At 39.0% G+C, this 23,288-nt stretch overlaps 1 protein-coding gene across 2 annotated transcripts in view; it reads right to left on the bottom strand.

The window, feature by feature from the left end:
* HECW2 (HECT, C2 and WW domain containing E3 ubiquitin protein ligase 2) overlaps positions 1–23,288 on the bottom strand; it is a 150,970-nt gene continuing 127,682 nt past the window's right edge. For both annotated transcript variants that reach the window (XM_052675408.1, XM_052675409.1), the window contains 8 exons: positions 19,844–19,996; positions 17,828–17,926; positions 15,939–16,068; positions 15,265–15,411; positions 14,587–14,701; positions 13,757–13,842; positions 12,911–13,023; positions 1–7,507 (listed from right to left, as the gene is read on the bottom strand). In XM_052675408.1, coding sequence (XP_052531368.1) covers positions 7,396–7,507; positions 12,911–13,023; positions 13,757–13,842; positions 14,587–14,701; positions 15,265–15,411; positions 15,939–16,068; positions 17,828–17,926; positions 19,844–19,996 — 955 coding nt within the window. In that variant the 3' untranslated portion in view covers positions 1–7,395. The remainder of the gene's footprint in view (positions 7,508–12,910; positions 13,024–13,756; positions 13,843–14,586; positions 14,702–15,264; positions 15,412–15,938; positions 16,069–17,827; positions 17,927–19,843; positions 19,997–23,288) is intronic.

Here is a 23,288-nt window from a genome sequence, read left to right as displayed (position 1 = left end):
TACGTGAGGAGATGCTTATATCGCAAGCAATGGAAACATGGAATATCTTAAGGATGAAACCAGTTGAAGGGCAGTATGACAAAGCCTTCATTTGTGGAAGGCACAGACTTACTATGATAAATAATCCCTGCTGCACTGATCTCTGGATCCGTACTCACCTGAGTCCCTGTGAGGGCTCGTGCTTCCAGCCAACGGCATGAAGCAGACCACTGGATTGGGGCTTTTCTGGTGATAGAATATATTGCTAGGAAAAACTACTGCCTCATAATGAACTCCATAAACCCAAAGTCAAAAGATGTTTGACCCTTGGATATGTAATCAACTCTCTGGTTTCCAAAAAGCATGACTTGGATGAAGGTTTTCTTTCATACTTTAAGGTATTCTAAGTAAATATATGGACAATGCTAAACTGGGAGGAGCTGTTGACTCCCTCAAGGGCAGAAGGTTTGCAGAGAGATTTGGACACATCAGAGGGCTGGGGAATTACCAAGTGTGAAGTTCAACAAGGTCATGTCCTGGATTTTGCAGCTGGGATGGGGCAACCCTGGATACACGTACAGATGGGAGGACAAAAGCTGAAGAGCTGCTCCACAGAAAAGAATCTGGGGGTGCTGGCTGATGGCAGGTGATGGCAGCAGTGTGCCTGGAGCCAAAACAGCCAACTACTTTTAAGGGACACCTGGCCCAGCGCTGCCACAGGGCAGGGGAAAGGGCTCTGTGCTGTGCAGCCTCACCTCCAGCACTGGGTGCGGGTTTGGGCACCCACAGTACTAAAAGTAAATAAGACTGTCAGCATTAGACAGGCAACAAAGATGGGGAAGGGTCTGAGGACAAGGTGTGTGAAGAGCAGCTGAGGTCCATTGGCTTGTTCAGCCCAGAGCAGAGGAGCTGAGGGGAGCCTCATGGCGGCTGCATCTCCTCACAGGGAATGGAGGACCAGCGCTGATCTCCTGTCCCTGGTGACAGTGACATGGCATGGAGCTGTGTCAGGGGAGGCTCAGCTAGGAATTAGGGAAAGGTCCTGCCCCAGAGGGTGGTGGGCACGGAACAGGCTGCCCAGGGCAGCGGGCACAGCCCTGAGCTGCCTGAGCTCAGGATGTGTTTGGACAGTGTGCTCAGACATGGGGTTTGACTTCTGTGTGGAGCCAGGGGTTGGACCCAGTGGTCCTTGTGGGTCCTTTCCAACACAGGAGATCCTGTGATTCTACATATGGCATTAAGAGATCTTTTTTCTTCAGTCATTCACAATGCGAGAGGAACTATGATCCCACCAACAATTTGGACTGAAGGGGGCTGGCTGTTCATGCAAAGAGACTGATCCAATTCTGAATGGAAAAATAAACCACCACCAGAATCTCATTCTGCAACTCCGATACAGTTGCAGTCAAATGCTGACCAGCTGCCCTGTCTCAGAGTGACGTAGGATAAACTGCAAAAGGGAGAGGGCAGCCAACTTTTGGAAAGCAGCCTAACATAAAGGAGACCAGAGTCTTGTGGAGCTTTGTAGGACAATACATTTAAAAACTGGTCATGTAGCTACTAGCCAAAAACTGTTAAATTAGTAGAACAATGTACCTCCTGAACGCTTAGTAAAAGCCCTCTGTGTAAGACAGGGCTTTTCTAGTAGGGGCTGATAGATACATTTTTGGAAGTTGTTTTTTCTTGTATTTTTGTTTTTTAAGGAAAAAAACCATAATTTTCATTATTTGTTAGTTTAGTTTGTTTTTTAAGAAATGAAGGTCTGGAAGAAACACAGCTTGGCTCCCTTTCACCTTCACCGCATCTTTAAAAGATTTATAGGAATACATCTATCATTAATTTGTTCCTTACAGATTACATTTGCAATGTACTCTGACTGCATTTGACACGTAAAGGAAGTAAGTTCAAGATTCCAATTATCAGTTTAGGAGACTAGTTAATGAGTGAAGTACTTCTTTCACATAGTCCTCAGGCTATGCATTTTTAATACATACAGATACTGCAGTGGGCTGTACCATTCCAGAGGAATCCTTGACTGTCATCCTTTCACATGTGGTCAGGAGGAATCCAAGTAGTGCCAATCGACTCATTACAATGCCACTGTTTTTAAAAAGAACTCTCAAATTAATCATGAGTTTAAAACACCTTAAAATTCCTATAGCATAATGCAGCTGTGAGCAAAGCAGAGCCCTAAATGAAGTTTTAACCCCAAAAATACTTTTTTTAACAGTAAAATTATTTTAAAAGCACTAGAAATGTTTTAATAAAACTCTTTTCATAGCAATGAGCATTTGAAATATTAGAAATCCAGTACGTATGCATGAATCTGAACTGAGCACTGTGAAGCTAATGATCTATTTGAAAGAAATGCAAAAATTAAACCAAAACACACTGTGAAAACTGTGTGTTTATATGGTCAGCTTGACAGTTTTGCGTATTAGTCAGCATGGGTCATAATAAGGCTTTTACTCTTGTTGGATTTACATGAAAGTTCTCCCCCCAAACCACTATTTACCTAATGTATATTTACTGTTCCTGAAAGCAATGAATTTCAACTTTAACACTTTACATTCTTTTTTATTGCAAAATATTTAAGCAAAAGGCTAGACTAGTCCCATAGCAGCCACTGTGATCATGCTAATAACATTTTGAAGGTTTTTTACTTGCAGTGAGCTAGTTAACCCCTAACACTTCTGCAGTTCTTTCTGGCTGCATAGTAAGGCCAAGAAGCAAACAGTTTAACAAGCCAGGTTTGAGCAATTACTCTGAAATTTCACTTGGAGTTCAACATGCTTGCCTAAAGGAGGAAGAGATGAGAGGGGAAAATGAGAGCAGTGGTTGAGTATTATTATTTCAAGGTTAACTGTAACACTTTTAAGGTTAAGTTTATAATCTTGTGACTGGAGATCATGCTTATTAATACCCATTAGTGCTAACAAGAATAAATTATCCCCTGAGCCCGCAAAAAAAATCAGTGGCAAGAGAAACATAACTGCTAGTATAATTGAATACAAATATGTTTCAATTGCTGAAAGTAATTAACTTGCTTTATGCTATAGGTAAGGAAGATACACAGGTTATTCAAACACAGCTACCACAGATTCCTCTTTTATGAATGATTGCCTCAGTCCACAGACCGTGTACTTGCAGATATCTCCATAAACCTCTGCAGTTCACACTGGAATAACTCAGTTAACATCTGCAATGAGCCCTGCTGCGACTGCATTTAGTAACCAGATGATACCGCTGCTAATGCTTCTGAAGGAAGCTTTTGTTGTTGTTGAGACTTAAAAAAAATAAAAAATAAAAATACATAGGAAGCCTCAAAATTGTTTCCTTTCCTATAATTTTAAACTAAGCAAAATGCCAGTCTGCTGCTCTGGCAGAAACTCAGTTTCTCATGCCAGAAACTTCATCTGATGTGCTGCCAGCACACTGCTGCCTCGACTTTTAGTTTCCCTGAAGATTACAAGGAACGCAGCATAAATAGATAGATTTCACCCTAGATGCTCTCTAAACATTATCGCCTTTTTATGATAGGCTCACAACACAGACAAGCACAATTATTTTAAAAGAAAAAAAAAAGGGGGGGGAAGGGGTGGAGGGCAAATATTTGATGAATACCAAAGAAAAACAGCAGGACAGCAGGGTGGGGAAAAGGTTTGTTTCCAACCAGCAGAACTGTGTTAAACTGGATTTTATTTTGGACTGAAATAATACTTTCAATAGATACCTGCAACTTGCTGGTGGTGCTACCTACGTAACAGATGGCACTCTCCTACCTGCTGTGACTGAAAGCTGATGTTACTTCTGGCTTGCAGACTCTGTACTGCTTGCTCCAGTAGGCACAACGCTGCATCAGTTCAATGATTATGAGCTTTCCCAGCATATTCAGGAGCGTTCTGGCTAAGCTAATGAGAGGTAGAACAAGGCACACAGAGAATACCTTGGCTTGCTGGGGGCTGAAACTTGGCATGAGCACACTGCAGAGGAAGACTGGCATGGTCCCTGGGGTGCTGTGTGCCACACAGCAGACAAGGGCCTGCCAGATGCTTTTTGGCTAGCAATGCATGGCTCAGCTTTCCAGCAAGCAGAGCACCTCATGGGCACCTCACTCCAACTTTTGTGGGTGCTTCTCCAGCCAGACTTCCTGCCCAATGGAGATGCTGCAGGTGAAGCCTGCACAAGTTTTCATCACACAGTAGCTGAAGGGAATCTTTTGCCTACTTCCTGGAGACAAGCTTTTTTCCTCCCTACGTGGAAAGCTTCTTAGCACCGTGCAAAATCTCTGAGGAGACGCAAGGCTTTCAGAAATGCTTTTTCACTTTTCTCCATCCTGCAGACCCTTCTGCCTGCCACAGGACTGCATAACTAAAGCACTGTGGTCACCAGCTGTAGCCATCTGGAGGACATGGAAGTTGGCTTCCGCATGGGATGTGTTCAATGGAAATGGCTTCCCACACTGAAGGGAGAAATTCCACTCAGCAACCAAGAGACGTGGGGATCTCAGAGAGCCCAGACTTCATTTTCTATACATCTTCCCTACTAATCTCTTCAGAGCAGGAACACTGCCTATATCATCACGCGTGGTGTGCTCGAGGCAGCATGCGTAGCTGTACTTGGGCAGCTAACTTTCAAATAACATTTTTTGACAGTCCTCCAGGCAGTGCTGGCAGCAAAAGAGCAAGAAGGAGCTTCTCCTCAGTCTCTCCAGGTCTTAATGCTACATGGATTCCAGATTTTTTTGACAGCTGCTGCGATGCTGATCCTGTCACATCTTTACAGAATAATGGATCATCGTGACTACTTTCAGTTGTGTATCTCTAAATACCGAACAAATGTGTGCAGAAAATATATTTAAATAAAAATTGACAAGATGCATTTATTGTTCTTGATTTGTACAAAAGCATAATTTAAAGGCAGACTAGTATAAACTTACTTTGTGCCAAATATTATAGGTTTCTGGTTCAAAACGTTTAGATACAGTTTCCACCTGGGAAATCTCTTTTTTAGACCACAGATAACACAGTACTGTAAAAACAAAATTCTTCAGTCCTTCAACCAAGCAAAAGTTGTGTTCTGCTTTGAGCTCTGGAGTTTTAGCTACTCAGTGAATGGATCACAGGAAACACAAGCAATGCTGGAGTGACCTGCCTACTGCTTATCTGTACTCTGAAAAAAGATGCACGTTAGCATCCGTGACATGCAATTTAGCAAAGATTGTTAAATATATGTCTAAAAGTAGGGAGACGTGGTTGGATTTCTCTTTGCTATTTCATGCCAGCCAGAAGTAGTGCAAGAAAGCCTATGTTACTTGGCTAATGGAGTCCCAAATGGCATGCAGAAGCTCAATTATTCCTGAAATCAAAGAAGGCTTTCACTCTGATTTTGCAACTGGGTTTTCCTTTGCACATGTAATGTTTGCTCAGGAAGCTTAAAGGGTTTCCTCAATCTTTGCTGCGTGGCTGCACATACATTTCCAACTTGGAGGGCGGAACAGCAGTCTTTGCTGACAACACCTCTAGTGACGTTCGCATCCATGGAAAAACATTTCCCCAGGACCAAGCAGGATACCTCCCTGAGATGCCCTTTCCAGAGTCTCCAAAGCAGGAAAGTTAAGTTTACCTCAGAGGCTACTTTTCTCACAAAACAGCGTGCTGTGCTTCGGCACTATCACGAGTGCTAGCGCAAAACTAGATTCATGTTCTTGTCATCCAGTATCCAAGTGCAACTTCCTGGAATTTAAACAATGTGGATGCACTGTGTAGCAGCAGCTGCATGAGAAAGGGTGCGCAGCTGCATTAGTGTTCCACAAAACCATCTGGAGGAAAGTACCAAAAATAGATGCAAGCAAGCCTTGTGTATTTCAGCAAAATTAAGCATAAAGAAATTGGTGTCCATGCAGTGTCTGATAGGCTATAAAAACTCTTTCAAATAACATTTGATAAGAAAACTATTTATCAGTGAAAATGCAAGAAAACTATCAGTGAAAATGCAAGACTAAGGAACAGTTTACATCTTGTGGGAGTTCACTGATATGCAACAGTGGCATTATGACCAGTAGCTCACCTTACAGTAGGTTACTCGTGGATTTCCACATAAGCTAGTGTTCTGTGGTGCTGTACAAATAAAAAGTTGTGGGGACCGTATGAAATGTCTGTACTAAACTCCACTGCATTAAGTAATCCAATGCATGAAAAAATGATCCAGCTGCATTTAAAATAAATGCATATTACAATATCACATATAGTATTATAAAATTATTACTTATGTGCACAGTCCTGATATCTATAGACACGGCACCGTGAAGAAAGCCTGGTTCCTAAGTGTTTTTATAGATACTTGATAGTGATGCAGTTTGCTGTCAGTCAGATCATAATGTCCCTTCAACTTTGGTACATTCAGTGCAAAATATTTCTGGGAATTTTTTACTCTTATAAAAATAAAAGGCATTTTTTTCCCTTGAGAGTGCTTAAAGAATAAACACCAGCAGAATGTCTGTTCAAGCATGGAACGTGACAAAAACAGAAAGAGCATTTTAGTTTGCTTGTTTCCTGTTTACACTCTAAGAAACATAATATAATGAACCTATAAAAATAAACAGAAGTCACCGTGTTAGGATTTTTTTTCCTGATATGCTGTGATAAATTGCTAGTTTCTTCTTAAAATAGTTTCCATGCAGTATAAATCATAAAATCAGTCCTATTAAGTTATTCAGTTCATTATAATAGCTCATCTTTTGTCATACACACCACTGGCAAACACATTTTCACAAACCTCCTTAATGCAAGCCACTGTTGTTTCATCCTTCGCTGACTTTACTTCCAATTCACTTCTGCCCCAGGAACTTGAACTCTGTGGTGCACCTCATGCAGGCACTCGTAGTCTTAGGTTTATCAAGTACTGGATATGCTGTTATAACACATGGCATTAAGTAATGTACCTTCATGAATATACTAAAAAAAAAAAAAAACCAAAAACCAAAAAACTATATTGTATGATTTTTCATTGATTTACTGTGTAGGTGGGGCCTGAATGATTTCACATTTTGACTTGAATTTTCTATCCATCAACTTTGGTGAAATCCAGTTTTCAGGTACATGTCAGTTTTGCAGTAGCCAGGCTGACCACAACATGGGATCACGCATTTCTTGTTTGCTCACAACAAATCGTAGGAAGTTTGATTATCCTGAAAAAGCGTGGGTTGCAAGACTTGGCTTTCCCTGCACTTCAGGCACACTCCAGATTCACTGTAGAGAATTCTGCCACTATTACAAGGTTTTTAATTGCTTCATAAGCTCCTTCATGGAACCTCATTATCGGAATGTCAATCTGAAATCCAATACAAATCTTCATTTTTTCTTTGAGAAGTCAGGTCCACAAAAGTTCAAAGAGCTGGGCACTGTGGTTTGTGTATCACTCAAGTCCAAAAGTACTTGTCTCTTCTACTGCAGTCAACAGTTTTTCATACAGCATAGAAAATGATGGATAAGGGGGAAGGTCCAGACGATTGAAACAAGTGTGAGCCCTGAGGGGAAAAAGAGGAGGTAAAGAAGTATATTATTTTAAACAAAAGAAATTAGGCAGACTGATATGCACTTATGTATAGATGGCCAGTGTTCTTTCAGAAGATTTTGTTCCCTCAAATAATGTTTCCAACTGAACAAGTAGTGAGGTTTAACGTACTCTGATTATAATAAGCCAATAAGAGGCATTCATTAAGGCACTTAGAAACATACTTACAGCTCAAAAGACATGGGATAAATTTTACCCACTAAATGTGCATGAGACAATGCTATAACATGATACAATTCAAGTAGTCTGTCATGAAGCCTCAGTTTTAAATGCATCTTAAAATGAGGTTTTTTTTTTAATATGGATGATAGTTGAATACTGTATTTGCAATCCATTGCAGGATGATGAATATGTACTGATGAAATACTAAACAATATGCCAGATATTCAAGGCAACAATCCCATAGTAAATAAAGACAGACAAATAGGACACTCTTCCTTGCACATTTCCTCAGCATGGACTGTGTTTCTGGGGAGATGTTGTAAATAAGCACAAGCACTATCTGTGTATCTGATCCAGCAAGTCAATGACCTTTAGAATTACTGTTTGTAATTACAAAGAACTATGCAAGTAGCTATAAAACACCATTGGGCCTTCTTAAGAGAAAACACGTGGCTGATTTCTTTCTCTGTTTTCAAAGTCCATCTTTGAACTGAATTTTGAGACCTCTTCCAAAGAGTAAAAAGGGAAGTAATGTATGTTTCTTCTCTTAGTAGAATAATCAGTATCATTGCCTGATCCCAGGGCATGCCAAGGATAATACTTTCTAAAATACTATAGTGAAATAGTTCTAGTGAAATAGATAGAGCTATTAACTTGATGGCTTCTTGAGAAAAAAATGAATGGAAGACAAACTGGAGGAGGTATCTTTTCCACTTGGAAGCTGTTTACCAAAGCCTCATTTTGGATTTATTTTTGAGGATGAAGATCTTCTTGTATTTTGGCAGGTCTGTTTAGAAATATTTCATTCTTTCATGATAAAGCACATCTCACAGCTATTTAAATACAACAAATCTGGCAAGTGACCTGCCCTTAATCTTTGTGGCCCATATTAAGTATAAATTGTAACATGAATGATGGGTCAGACCAAGATCCTTCCTCACAGAGAATGCAACTCCTCATTTAATCCAACCACTTCCAGAAATCTGTGTCTGTGACAGACCTGTAAAAAGCTTTCTTTAAAGCAGAAAGTGCTGCCTCCCATGGTATCAAATCTATTAATTGCTGTTTTAAGTGGCTCTCCGCTCCCAACTATTGGAATAGAACACGACTGGGCTAACCTAGTTTGTTAAAAACATGAGACCATTACAAATCCTCAATGAAGGGGAAACTCAGCAGTCTTACAGTGTCATAAATATATCAGGTTGAGGAAAAGCATACACAATAAAGAAGGCCATGTTGTCATTACAAACAGGTTGAAACATCAAATATGCAATCACTTTTAAAAAGTTTTTTGAATTTTGCACCCCCAAATATGATATGCTTGAAAGTACAACACTAGTATATGCTGCACAGTGGAGAGAACATTTCCCCAGCATGAACTCTAGCAGCCCAATAAAAATTTCTTCACTATGCCATCCCACTGAGGCTCTTGGAAGAAAGCTTTCTTTGCATTTCTGTTTTGCCTTTCCAAAAACCAACTAACATTGTATTTGGCTTTTTCTATAAAAGCTTCCACTTAGAAGAAAGAGGCTGATTTAGACCTGGCAGCAATTGGACAATTGGAGCAAGGTGTCTGGAAGGGGTAGGCAATCACAGTAAACTGTGGAAGAGTTTCATGCAATTTGCAGCTTAACCACATGCTTCTGCTGCACTGGGCTGGAAACCACTCATTAGAAGTATGGATCATGCTGTGTGGGCTGTAAAACCACAAGTTACGAAAGACGTGGCATATAATTAGCAAAGGTTTAATAGCAATTTGGCATATTGTTTACATTTATTAAGAGAATTGAGTTCTATCTTAATTTTGAAGGCAATTTTCAGAACATCATCACCTACTTTGGAAAACCAAGTCATTAAAAAAGACAAAAACGTAAGATTTTGGTCTACTGGGGGAATGTATGTGTTTCTCATCCTCACGAGAATCTTATTAAAGCTTCAGGAAGGAAGGTTATTTGTTTGTTGTTTTTTTTTCTGTTCCCCTGGACAGCATTTTGCCTCTAGCATCTCAAACCTTGTGGAAACACTAGATGTCTGTGTTCCCAGACTCACGTTTGTGTCCAGAAACATAAAAAATATCTTGGTTCCTGAAGTCCAGATTTCCAGTTAAGCTTCACTTCATTGTAATTTGATCAGTATTACAGCAGCAAAATCATAGAAACAGAGAATAGTTTGGGTTGGAAGGGACCTTTAAAATCATCTGGATCCAACTTTCCTGCTATAGGCAGGGATACCTCCTTCTAGACCAGGTTGCTCACAGCCCCATCCAGCCCTTGGGTGCTTCCAGGGGGGGGGCACTCACAACCTCACTGGGCAACCTGTTTCAGTGTGTCACTACCCTCACAGTAAAGAATTTCCTCCTAATCTAAATCTACCCTCTTCCAGTTCAAAGCCATTTCCCCTCATGCAGTTGTGACCTGCCATTGTCCCTCCCTAGCTTCCCTGCAGGCCCCTTCATGTCCTGGAAGATAGCAATAAGGTTTCCTTGGAGCCTTCTCTTCTCCAGGCTAAAGAGCCCCAGCACTCTCAGCCTGTCCTCATAGGGGAGGTGCTCCAGCCCTCTGATCATCTTTGTGGCCCTCCTCTGGACCAGCTTCAGCAGCTCCATGTCCTCCTTGTGCCAGGACTGGACGCAGTACTCCAGGTTGAGTCTCAAGAGAGCAGAGTAAAGAGGCAGAATCATCTTCCTCAACCTGCTGGTCACACTTCTCTTGATGCAACACAGCATACAGCTGGCCTTCTGGGCTGCAGGTGCACATTGCCAGCTCACGTTGAATCTTTCAGCAACCGACAGTCCCAGATCTTTCTCCTTATGGCTGCTCTCAAGCCATTCTCAGCCCAGCCTGTATCTGTGTACAACTTAGGGCTGAAGATGATAAAGGGCCTGGAGCACCTGCCCTGTGAGGAAAGGCTGAGTAACCTTGGTCTGTTCAGCCTGGGGAAAAGAAGACTGAGAGAGGATCTGGTAAATGTTTATAAATATCTAAAGTGAGGTGAGAGGCAAACAGACGAGGCCAGGCTCTTCTTGGTAGTGTGTAGTGATAGGACAAGGAATAATGGCCTACAACTTGAACACAGGAAGTTCCATACTAACATGTGGAAGAACTTTACAGGAAGGGTGATGGAGCACTGGAACAGGCTGCCTAGAGAGGTTGTTGAGCCTCCCTCTGTGGAGCTACTCAAGATCCAGTGGGATCCCTACATATGCAACTTACTGCAGGGTACCTGCTTCAGCAGGGGGTTGGACTCAATGATCTCTTGACATCCCTTCCAAACCTTGAGATTCTGTGAACTTGATATGCCTCAAAGAAATCTCACTATTTTGATCCAGAATAATTGATTACAAGCAATCAGAAAAGTGTAAATTACATAAACATCGAATGCTTTTGTGTTTGTATTCACAGCCTCTTCGACTACAATCACATATGTAACTGTATCAGTTGCCTTCTCTGTCTCAAAATAAGGAAGAGATAGGGACGGCTATTTTTGTGTGCTTTTAGCTGTATTGTACTTCTTTTAGATATAGAAGGAAAAAAAATCCACTAACCTGTTGAACCCTCGCTTTTGCCATCCTCATGCCAAGCATTACCTGAGTTTACAAACACTCCCATTGAAATCAAAAGGACAATTTGCAAGGTGTAACAATGCATTTGTTACCTGAGAATCAGCAAGAGTCAAGGGGTCCCAGTGTAGCATTCCAGCAAATCCAGTAGCATGTTTACAAACAGGGCTTGTTTGGAAACCTCTTCCAAGTTTGCTATTCAGGGTCACTCTTAACAATGTCTTACCTTCCAGCCAGCACTACTTGGTGTTTGCACACTAAGTCCCTCAAGTTGGCAAGGCTCAGGCTGACAATAGTGAGACTCAGGCTGAAGCTAAGACTGTACAAGGAACTAGATATTTTAAAATGTAAGTACAGCTTTCTGCTGAGGGCTTAGTCCACTTAAGCATAAGCGTGGAAGACCATTTATTTTTTTATGAGACCAAAGTTCTACACATGAATGTCAGGAATTGCCAGCTCACAACAATTGTGAGATGTTTGTCATACACAGTTAACAAACAACTTGTAGCATTGGGTTATTTTAACACTCACATTTGCATAAGTGTGTTAAAAGCTATTCACAGAGACAGAAGTAAAATTTTCCCTAAACAACACTATTGTAAGCTAAACTTCCAAGGTCACGATTCTCCTAAATTCGAGTAGCTGGCATTTCCCACTTATTACCTGAACTGAATGTAGCAGCTTATATTCTTAACAGATTGCTCCATGCTGCTCTACAGGAAATAGTTTAATTCTTCTGTTCACTACAATTAAGACTCTGAATTTCCTTTTCAGAGGAAATTCTGATCATCCTGTTCGGGCATGTCCTGACCCTTTCCACACTGCAGTCTGTGTTTGTTAACACCAGGAATTTCAGTACTAGAGAATATAGACATAGGCTCCTACAATTCATTTTCTTACTTAAAACTACAAGAAAAGTAATTTGATTTTGAAGTCACAAATGAAAGCTTTTTCTTTTTAAATATAATTACAACTAGTTCATAGGTGATAATAAATTATAAAGTAGGCTTATCTGACTACCAGCTATTATTAAGCCCTCAAAAGACATCGAGTATTTGTTGGACCATTTCCAGAATCTGCTTGTAAATTAAGGTGGTAAGATGGGTTTGTTTAAAGGCCTCCTGCTGTGTCTGTGGATCTCACAGTGACATCTCTGTTTCTTTGACTTTAAAAGTGTGGTTCAATGGTTCTGCAGGCAGAAGCCAACCCTAGAGATGTCCCTGCCTCTGACATTCAGCTAGAGGAAACATCTAAGGGTTGTTTAACAAAGCCTTCTTGTGTTGGACAGCCACCTTGCAACATTCAGTAAGTAAATAAAACACATTTAACCAAACAAAATATAACAAAATTAAAAATACAACTGATTATCAATCTAATATAATTTCCCACCCAAAAAAGCATTCAAATATAGACATCAGCTACTGTTATGTTGCCTTGTCCGTTCTATTAAGGAAAAACAAAAAGATTTAAAAGAAAAATTTGTGACAGTGGAATAATGAGGATGTAAGTTTTCACGTAAAGCAAAGCATGCTTGCTTATTCACTTAAAGCTTGTTTATCTGTCAGTCCAGTAACTCCTGTTCCCAAGTAACTCTAGTATTAACATCACTAAAGCAATTTTTACACACAGTTGTACCTTGGAAGGGCTGTGATCTTCCCCCACTTCTCTACGCAGAACCTTCTTGGCCCATTGCTTCCCCTTAGAGAGGCAAAGCCTTCATAAGGTATGCTGGATGTGCCTGTAACAAACTGCCAGCACAAAGAAAGGATCAACAATATTGGATACACAGATGGTGCAGGTTAGGAATTTATTTATGTCAGCATACTCACTGAAGTCCAAGTGCTTATGTAAAAGCACTTGCAAAATAAGGAAATTTGTGAGACACAAGTAATAAATGCTATTTTAAATGCAGGATAAAGGAAAACAGGTCGTTTCCTGATAGGGCTTCAGAAGAGACAACTTCCCAGATTAATTTCCTTCAAAGGGTTCTCTCTGAAAGCCAGGATAAGGGTAATTATCCTATACAAGTACTATAGGAGAAAACACTATTAATATAAAGTTATTTTAGCTTAGGCATAAGTCTCTTTTTTTTTTTCCCCTGCTGTTTTTATTCTTTATAAAGAGGAACTAAGAAAAAATAATCACGCAGGCTTTGTGTAAGGCCTTTTTGGCCCTGTGCATTTCAATATCATTATAAACAGCAAAAGATACTATAAGAAAAGGAATGCATTCTGAAGTGAAGTGCTTAAATAGCTCAACACTCCTCCTTTCTACTCATACGGGTAACTCAATGATCAGATGTAAATTTAAGTAAGAATACAGACGTGAGTTTCAGTCACTTAAAATTATTACAAGTTACTATCTGATGCTGTTCAGATTATTAGCATCATCATTATTTTTGGATATCGAAAACTTAAGTAAAGCAAGTTTAGCAACTAGTTTTAGAGACACAATTTCTATTCAGAACAGTTGATTTCTTACCTGCAGAAGTCTTAGTCGTTGTTCATTGTTGAATCTTTCCACAGCAGCCCAGAACCACCGAATTACGATGTGATTGTCATGATAACCTGTTAAAACAAGAAGATGCTCATAGCTTTAATGCTACAAAAATATTTGAGAGAACAGTGAATAAGTCTTTCCTAATTTAGCCCTCGTCACTGTAATGCTGCATTTCTTAACCACCTGCAGCAAAAGGCAGATGATAGAAAGCACCTCCTGAAATATTTACAAATCTTAGAGAATCAATTTACAATGACAAAAAAGAAATTAAATTTCTTTTGCACGCATGCCTTTCATTAATCCATCTTTAATAGGAAAGAGAATTCTTGAAATGTTCCAGCACTTTGCTATTTATGTATTTTAAACTGCAACATTTCTTTTGAAGTTCTCAAATCTCCCCGTCCATGCTTTATACAGTTCTTAACAACTACACGGCAGTCCCTGGGATTATTTCTCATCTTCTTGAAAGAAGAAAGACTTGAGAAAAGGTGACCCTACTAAAAATGGATGCCATTTCCATTGGTCTCCAGTGTCTGGGTGCTGCTTTGGTAGCATGCTTCTGAGTACAGTATTGTCTTTGGATAATTGTGCTCTTTGATGCTGTCCAACAAAAAGGGTAAGGGGAGAGCTGCAAGGGGAAGCAATGAAGCAAACTAAAATGGACAAAATAGCTTCTTCTAATGCAAACAGAGACAGAGAAATACAGATGTTGATACTGAAGGTATATCTCACAGGATAATACGTTAGCATCTTAGAAGCTGGATAATTCCAAGACCCGCAGTAGTCAATGAACAAATAAAAGCTGATGTTACCTCCTCTGTATTCTGTATTATTTCTCCAGTCACTCAAGTCAATTTCTGCTGTTCCAGCTATAACCAGTTCCAGTTCTCTTGCATCAAATACAGACACAAGCCTTGCATCAACCACCTGTGAAAGAAAAAAGGCTCATCTCTTACTAAGACATATATCAGGTAACATTTCTCTCATGAATAGATAGAATTTTATTTTATTTTCTTTTTAAAGGCACAGGTTTTAAGCTGCAGTTTCAAACAGTTGAGGAGGAACACAGTGCTTGGGGCAGAAACTTACTGACAGATAATAGTGAATGATTTCAGGACAAACAGAGTTCCAATAATCCAATTTAATTGCTTGTGATAAGGCAGGTAAGATATAAATGATTTGAAATACACTTGGCTGTGATATGCTGAGTATAGCATACACTAAAAACCACAAAGCAGAAAGAGACTGCTCACTTTAGCACTGCTAATCATATAAACAATGATCAAAAGTATCTCCCAGTTTTAAGAACCATAGAGTTTAAGTCAGTGGCTAGCACTGATTTTTGCACACACACACAGATACTGTAAGGGCATTTCTGATTATACATGCACCAGTGTTTTGGGACTACTTATTTGAGAAATGTATATGAGAAGAAAAATATTTAGCGAGAATAAAAAAGAAAGTAAATTCCAGCTAAGATTTATTTTTACCTCATAGAAACCCCGAACTAGACTTTCTGTCTGTTGTACAACTCCTCTCTCAATTCTCCATTTTACCATTCTTTCTATATATTCTTTCTTGTTTTTTTCTGTGACTGGAATGTTGGCACCCCCTGGCTTTAATTCCCGTTCTGTGATCTTAGAAGAAAACAATCACAGCATTATTAAGATAAAAGAAACATTTACAACAATTTAAACCTTTAAGTTGAATAATTCCTCATTAGTGAAGATTCACTTTAGCAAATTGGAATATGTGAAACAAGAGAACACAAAATAAATCTTTTTGTTTGTTTTTATTAAATTATATTTAGTGCAACGTAAGAAGAAGCTCGAAAGAAAAAAAAATCTTTACAAAGATTAAAGTAGAAAAGTCTCTAAATAATGTCCTAACGAAGGTGTTCCAATTGAATGCTAACTCTACTGCAATTAAATTTACGGAAACTACCTCCAGCAGAGCAATCCAAAATGTTGATATTTCAGATAGTTTCCAGAAAATAAAAAATAGTAACTACTCCCAAAATTTCAACATCATTTTGATCAAACAGAACTTCATAAAAAAAAGTTCAAATCAGCATGGAATGACAGCCATTTTTCTGTTCACGTAAGTGCTTATCTAGCAGTAGAACACAGAGAAGAAAGGAAAAGGAATTAGGAATCTTGCACACCTGCCCAAAAACTTCTTCATTTACAGTAAATGTGAGATCCAGGATATCATGTATATCATTGTCTTTCATCCACTGCAAACTCTGGTGAAACTCCTCATCAAGGTATTCTAGGTCACTCAAATCACAGAGTCTAACATAAACAAAAACAAAACACACAAATACAGATGACAGCAGTAATGTGTGTTCAGCAGCAAAACTCAGAGCAGTCCTGCAAAACAGACTGAGAGTAACGTCAGCTGCGAGAAACATGAACAGAATAAAGAAGATGCTATTTCAAATCTCCCTTTATTTACCTAACAATAGCTGCTACTGTATAACTTTATATTACGCATTAACAAAGCCCCAAAATTGATTCACTTGCTTTTCAAGCTTAAAGTGAGCCCATCTCATATTTTCTGTAAAGACATCGTCTTCTTATCACAAAAACAGCCTTATTTGTTTCTTTAACTTCCGCCATATTTCCCCACGCCTGGTCCTTCTTTTACAAATCCAACCTGGAAGCCAACTGCCCTTGCTATCTTTAACAGTTGCTTCTCCGAGATTTGAACACGTGAGCTTCTAATAGTATTTAAAACTAGAGTAGCAAATTCTTCTTAATTCTGGATAATAACTTGTGCTGTGAAATAGCACACTGGGGCTAATCATACGTAAGCTGCTTTTCATCTGTAGGGTTTCTTGCCTGCTACCATTTTTGGGCATGCAAAAAGTCAGCAAGAAGTCCTGTACTTTTTTTTATTGGACGCTCAAATGTACTTGAAATGACACCCTGCAGTAACAGGCCCTATTTCAAAGCAGATGGCTTGGGCACAATGCTCCATCTGCAGAGATGGTTTGGATGGCTCCTAAGCTCTGAGGAAAGAAAAGATCTGTGACTGCGATGGGGAGATTGCACAAAATAGGCTGCATACAAAAGTAGTCACCTCATCATCTTACACTCACCTGCCCAAAGAACCAGAAAGTTAAACAATTAATTTAACTTGGTAGTTATACGATATTGTTATTAAAGTTCATCTGGGGCAAGACCTCATCCTCTTTAAAATGAGACTATTAGCATATAGGAACTTCAAACATTTACGTGCAATAGGAGTGGATGCATTACCCCTTATTAGTAAAATATATGATGTTTTGAAGAAACATGCCCCATCCTTGCACACATTCTATGTCAGGCTGGACCAGGCTCTGAGCAACCTTATCTAGTGCAGGTGTCCCTGTTCTTTGCAGGGGATTTGGACCAAATGACTTTTAAGTGTCCCTTCCAACTCAAAAGATTCTATGATTCCATGATAACCTTCCAGCCTTCTCCATAACATTTTTGAAACTGAGGACAAAAATTGAAGTGCCTTAATTTCACTATGCCTTAACTTCCAGACATCCCAGGCAAGCACAGCTCACATTTTTTAAGCCAGAACAACAGTAACAGTTCTGAAAATGCAGTCTGAAGCATATCAAAGTAAAGCTCCTCAAAATGGGAGACTGCCTGCAATCAGAGAATTCAAGTCTTGCAGTCAAAGTTAAGAAGTGATTCATATCCTATCTTATGAGTCATTACTAGACAAATGAATAACATCTCTATTAATATCTAGAACAAAACCACAGCATTTCATTCTACTAGCTCAAATGTAGGATTTTGTTAAGAAAGCTGTTAGTATAGTTTAAACAAATCATACAGATCAGCATGAAATTAGTATGAAGAGCATTCCAAGTTATTAGGTAGCAGGCTAACACCATAATCAGCAACAAGTAACCTTTAAAAAAATGCTGGATTAAAATGAAATGACTGAATAATACGTAAAGGCCTGTCATTTTGAGGATAAGATATCCATGCACAAAATGCTACTGTCCACGGGCAAGGAAGTAAACCAAAAAGGAGACAGAACAATTCTACTTACATTCGGAGGAGGGCTTTATAAAAGGGTCGTGTAAAGAAGGCATCTAGCAAATATTGGTGTATCAGAGCAAGACCAAGGATTCGACCACTAAACCTGAACCTAGAAAACAAAGAGTTACGGTCACTGAGACTTTGTGGTTTGTATACTGCTCTGTCATCAAAACTTGTTTATACATCCAAACAGCATTTTCAAGTCAGATAGCTATGTCTAAATTGCGGTGGTTTTTTCTTTTTTTCTGTTTCTTTTATGCTCCCAAAAGAGCACAGAAAAAAAAAAAAAAAGCAAGTTTGCAGAGTGCGGAAAATCCCTCAGATATCTAAGTTGTAGCTTCTCAGAAATGTCAAATCCATACTTAACTCAATCCTTACTTAGCCTCTGCCAGACCATGCTATTTATAAGCATAGCATATTTTTATGTATCTTACAAAATGTTCATTTTCTTTACATACCTTGCCTATGATTAACTTGTTCTTGTGCCATCGAGCGGCTGAAGGTTCCTGCACTTCCCCAGACTGACACTCATCACTGTGTTTCTGCATACAGCGGCATTTTGCTCCCTCTTCTGACTGGTGACTATAGACCTCTGCATGTGTTCTCACAAACAGTGGCTAGAAGCTTTTTATTTTACTTCATTTATTTTTATTTTTTTTTTTTATCTCAGAGCCTCATGTCAATGTGATCACATTCATTTTCCCTCTCTGTTTCTTCTTGTTGTCTTCATTTTGGGTATATAAGGATGGCTGGGGTGAGTTTGATAGATTTGAGGTCATAACATCAGAACAGGAGCGTCTTGGCAAATCTGCTTGTGAGAATTATGATCTATTATGAAAAATCCTACAGATGTTTGGAACTAGATTTAAGTTGAGAAGTTCATTTTTTCTTAAAATTTATGCTTGCTGAGCCATATTTTACTTTGAAAGATTAGGGTTTTATTATGCCTGCCTGTATAGAAGCTCTGCAAGATGTGACACAGAGCTTTCTTCTTCTGCGTTTAACTGCTTGTCACAGATGCACTCCAAATCCCCTGAGGCTGTACAAGAGCAGTGTTGTCACTGGCACCAGCGTGCCCAAGAGGGAAAGAGCAGGGTGACACTTCCATCATCCCAGACAAGGTCTCTGGTCCCTCACTGCAGAAGCCAGGGATGAATCCAGAGTGCAGGCAGAAGCTTCGTAACACCCAACTGTTCTGCTTTTCTCACATGCTGCCATATTGGAGTTCAACAGGAAGGCTGTTTCAACTTACTGGACACAGTCAACGTTTAGCTTTCTACTTATTTTAAAAACTATTAATGAGATTCTTTTCAGATATTCACTCTTCACAGATGGTTTCCAGCAAATAAGTGCGCAGTACACCTCTCTGTCCTACACAGATGAGCAGTTGCCACTCCATTATTACTGTATTCTGCTTACATGACAGAACTGTCTGTTGATATTCACAGAAAATGTTCATAAACTTTCAGAGATGTCATGATTTGAACTGTCTTATGAGTGTGAAAAAGAGATTGAAAAATCCTTGCCAACTATTTTAGAAGTATGGGTGTACATAGTACAGTCTTTGCTTAAGAGCTATGTAACCATCAGTCTTCCCCTTTAATTAAGATACCTCCAGCAGATAAACAAATACAGAGCAACACCTGCTTGAAATCTCTCTTAATATTCTTAGTTGACAACAAGCCAAAATCTCATGCATTTTTTAATGCACAAGGAGTTAATTTTGATTTCATGAAGTGACTGTCTGCTGAAGTACAAAAAACACAGAATGTTGTGCTGTGAGATAATCCCACAATACATGTTCCAAACCACACTTTTGCTGACCTCGTGAGAAATAGGATCATTTAAAACCACCACGAGAGAAAACAGAATGAGGAAATTCTATAGAAATGCAATTACTTTGCTGCCGGTTAAAAAGATCAAACTACGTTCTATACATCTGAGCAAATATAAGCATTCTCTGCAAATGGGAACAGCAGAAAAGACAAAGATATCTGAAAAGCAAAGAAAAAAAAATAGTTCTTACCACTCATGGTGATTGTCTACAAAAGCAGACATGGGACTTATTTGTACTGTATAGGTATCGTTGGCTGAATATTCAAATAAACCATAATATGGATTGAAGAGCTCTCTAGACACCAGGAAAAAAAATTCCCTTGAAGGTCCACTGTAGTCCAACCTTTAAAAAGAAACTTGACATTACTATACAGTGTTTATTGTGTGCAAAGGAACACTCCTTTGAATTTACATTCCTTACAGTACATTTTCCATTAAAATTTCCTAAGATTTTAACCAGAACCCTTATCCAACAGATTGCTTAATGCCAAGGGATGTGAAGTTCTTGTGAGGATCCTCTGAAAAGCAATGACTTGGAGGACTGGAAGGAAATGCTCTACATCAAAATTTTTGGCTCTAGCTGTAATGCTTTCTGGTTTTTTTGGTTTTTTTTTTTTTGTTTTTTTTTTTTTTTTGCCATGAGAATATAATCAAATAAATAGAGGTGAAGGCAAGAAGTGTCTGAGGGGAGGGAGAAGAAACATGAAAAGAGGCAACATTGAACCCCTCTACATCTGAAAAATTAAGAATGAAAATAGAAAATGGCTGTATTTTGCCCATGCAGACTTACAACAGTAGGACAACTGAAGGAAAATATTTCTGTTTTTCCTAGCAATTGATATTAAGTGATTTCTCTTTCTTGGTCTAAATTTTTTCTTGTCTGTCTTCCAAAGTTGAGTGCACTTAAATGTCTTTTGGAGAACCTATTTCCTTTGTTTTTGTTGTTTTTTGGTTTTTTTTTGTTTTGTTTTGGGTTTTTTTGCTATTCCAAGATTCCAGCACTAATGAACAAGGAATCTAAACCTCTTCTTGTATCATAAACAAACTCACTGCTGACAAAGCACCAAGACTGAGTTTGACATTATGTTGCAGGTCACCAGTAAAATGAGTTAAGTATGAAGTTAATGCTTTATTGGAGGAAGAAAACCAGAGGTTTTCCTGTGGGGAGAAAGATTAATATAGTCCTAATAAATAGATTTTCGATAGCTTGAAAATTTCATACTTGATTTTTATGAAGGTCTTGCTTTAGTACTAAGACAACACACAAACAAAAGCATCACAGAGAAAGTCAGGTTTCACATAGGACTTTGCTACTAATGTTTTGGCTCATGAACTTTAACAGAAGATGAGAGTTCTTTCTGAGGACGACGTTGTCAGGAGAATAAGAGCTAGGTACCATTATCAAGTTAAGGACAAAGCCTCTTTCTTGTGTTGAAGGAAAAATATTTTCCCTTCAGTCATTTGGAAGCACTTAGCTTCTGCTAAGCTTCAGAAGCAAAGTACTGAAACAGATTCTTACCCTGGCAAGGAGGGCAGATTCCATCCTCAATTTGCAGGAAAAAATAACAGTTTGATATCATGGACACAGTCGGATCTTAATCTTGGCACAAATAGCAGATCAAGAAAGGTTGTCTGGAAGACTCTTACAAACTTCTGGGATAATGAGACTCACTGTGAAAACTGAAGATGGAACAAAAACTGTGTGCCTGACTATCAACCATTGCATACAGCTCCCTTTGTACATGGTGTTACTGTGAGTCATGCTAAATAAATCAATCAAGAGAGTCCTGCACTGTCAGTCAGATTTAACCCACAATTAAAGGCTTGGCACAAGGGTGAGAAAACTTCATACAAGAGGTATGCAACCACACAGCAGCTGCAACTGTAGGGTATTTGGGTATTCAGGAGCAGAGAAATATGTTGTTGGCAACGTGACTCATGTCTCCTGGGAAGCGCCATTAATATTTCAGATTTATCACTATAAACACAAACCAGCTTCTGCTAATAGTTCACAGAACTTAGGAAAAATAACTTTAAGAAATCACATTCTTTGCATTAAAATTTTCTTCACTTTCCCCAAATAAAGCATGAGTACAAAAAACATTAAACATTAAAACATTAAACTGCATCGCAGTTACATGACTGCAGAAACTGAAGGTTCAAGGAAAATACTCAACATTATGAGATTCACAAAAAATTGTATGAATGGCAATTAACTGTGCCTGTGGTACTCACTAACATATACATCAACAAAAGTTTCTCAGATTGTTTTAATCTGAGAATTGTATTTCCCTTTGCTTTTAGTCTTACACCTCTCTACCAAGAGGAGAAGCAACGCAACAGCAAACTTCCAATGAATTTTCTTCAAAAAAAAGGAGAAACAAATAGGAAAAGATCCACCTCCAGTATTTTTCCTCCTCCACCCTGACCTGTCTTTCTACACCTAGCCAAATGAAAGGTTCAATGTGATACATATCCTTGCACCATCTCTGATGAAACAGTACTGTTTGCACATATCCTTTCTTCATTCACAACACAGATTTGTAAATAGAGAATTGACCTCATTTTAATTTACTCCATTAACTCATTCTTTTCCATTAAGAACAGAGTCTTGTTTACAGCTAGATATAGTGGAAACAGTGTCACCTCCACTTCTAGGTCACTCTTCAACTCGCTGTACTAAGTGATGCAATGCAAAAGCCTGATGTCTGATGAAGGGAGACAGTCTATCTGGATCAATCTCTATCTCATGTATGATTTTCAAATTTTCCCTTTCATTTTCAAATCGGAGTTGAGGCTGCAGCTGCAAAAGTGAAGGCCAGTAGGGCTTTGTAAGACAGACCTCGTTGCTGCATCCCCACCCTGCTCTGTCAATACACTGTAATCTCATCCTGCATCAGCCTCGTCATTCCAGTTCTGAGTTTTTCCTCAGACAGCACAGTGATATTATTTATATGAACAAGTCCACACTTGGCTCTCAGCTGTCAACATTTTAAGACTTCACCAGGTCTTTATTAGCAGTAAGTAGCTCAGAGTAAACTTTAAGCAGTTTTCAAAGTAATCTAATCTTGAATGAGATGTCTCTATAACAATGTATCTATTTTAAAAATAGACATGCACATTGCATGGCAATCATGCATACTACAGCAGTCCAAGAGATGTGTGCTGCAGTTTCCTACATATCAGAGAACAAAATTTTCAATTTCTTCAGAAAAACACTCATGTAATTACTACGTTGTTCCACTTACACTTGCAAAGAAAACCTGACCACATCTTGCCCAGTAATGTGCACCTCACAATCTATAAGACATCAGATTTTCATCAGACATAGACTGAGCATTCTCTGAAGTGACTTTGTAATGTGAGGAAAATCTGTGTTGATTTGACAACTGGTAACAGCCTAATTGCTTTGATTTGTGAAGCAGGCCCTGGCCTAGAGAGACTATGAGAGCCTCCTGCAGCACTGAGAGCTTTTAGATCCCTCTGCCTTAGAAAGCAGTTAGGGATTAAGCATCTAGCCTGTTCTGGAAGCATTCCCTCTCCAGCAAATGGCAGCTGTCTTTTAACAGGCACTAGAGATACAATAACAGCACTGACAGAAAAGAAATATGAATAACAGAAAAAAGCAGTTTGTT

This window comes from Tympanuchus pallidicinctus, unplaced genomic scaffold (assembly GCF_026119805.1).
Source record: "Tympanuchus pallidicinctus isolate F22 unplaced genomic scaffold, pur_lepc_1.0 scaffold15, whole genome shotgun sequence".
NCBI classification, from domain to species: Eukaryota; Metazoa; Chordata; class Aves; order Galliformes; family Phasianidae; genus Tympanuchus; species Tympanuchus pallidicinctus.
The sequence above is the reverse complement of the archived record's forward strand: the minus strand, read 5'-3'. Positions and strand labels throughout refer to the sequence as shown.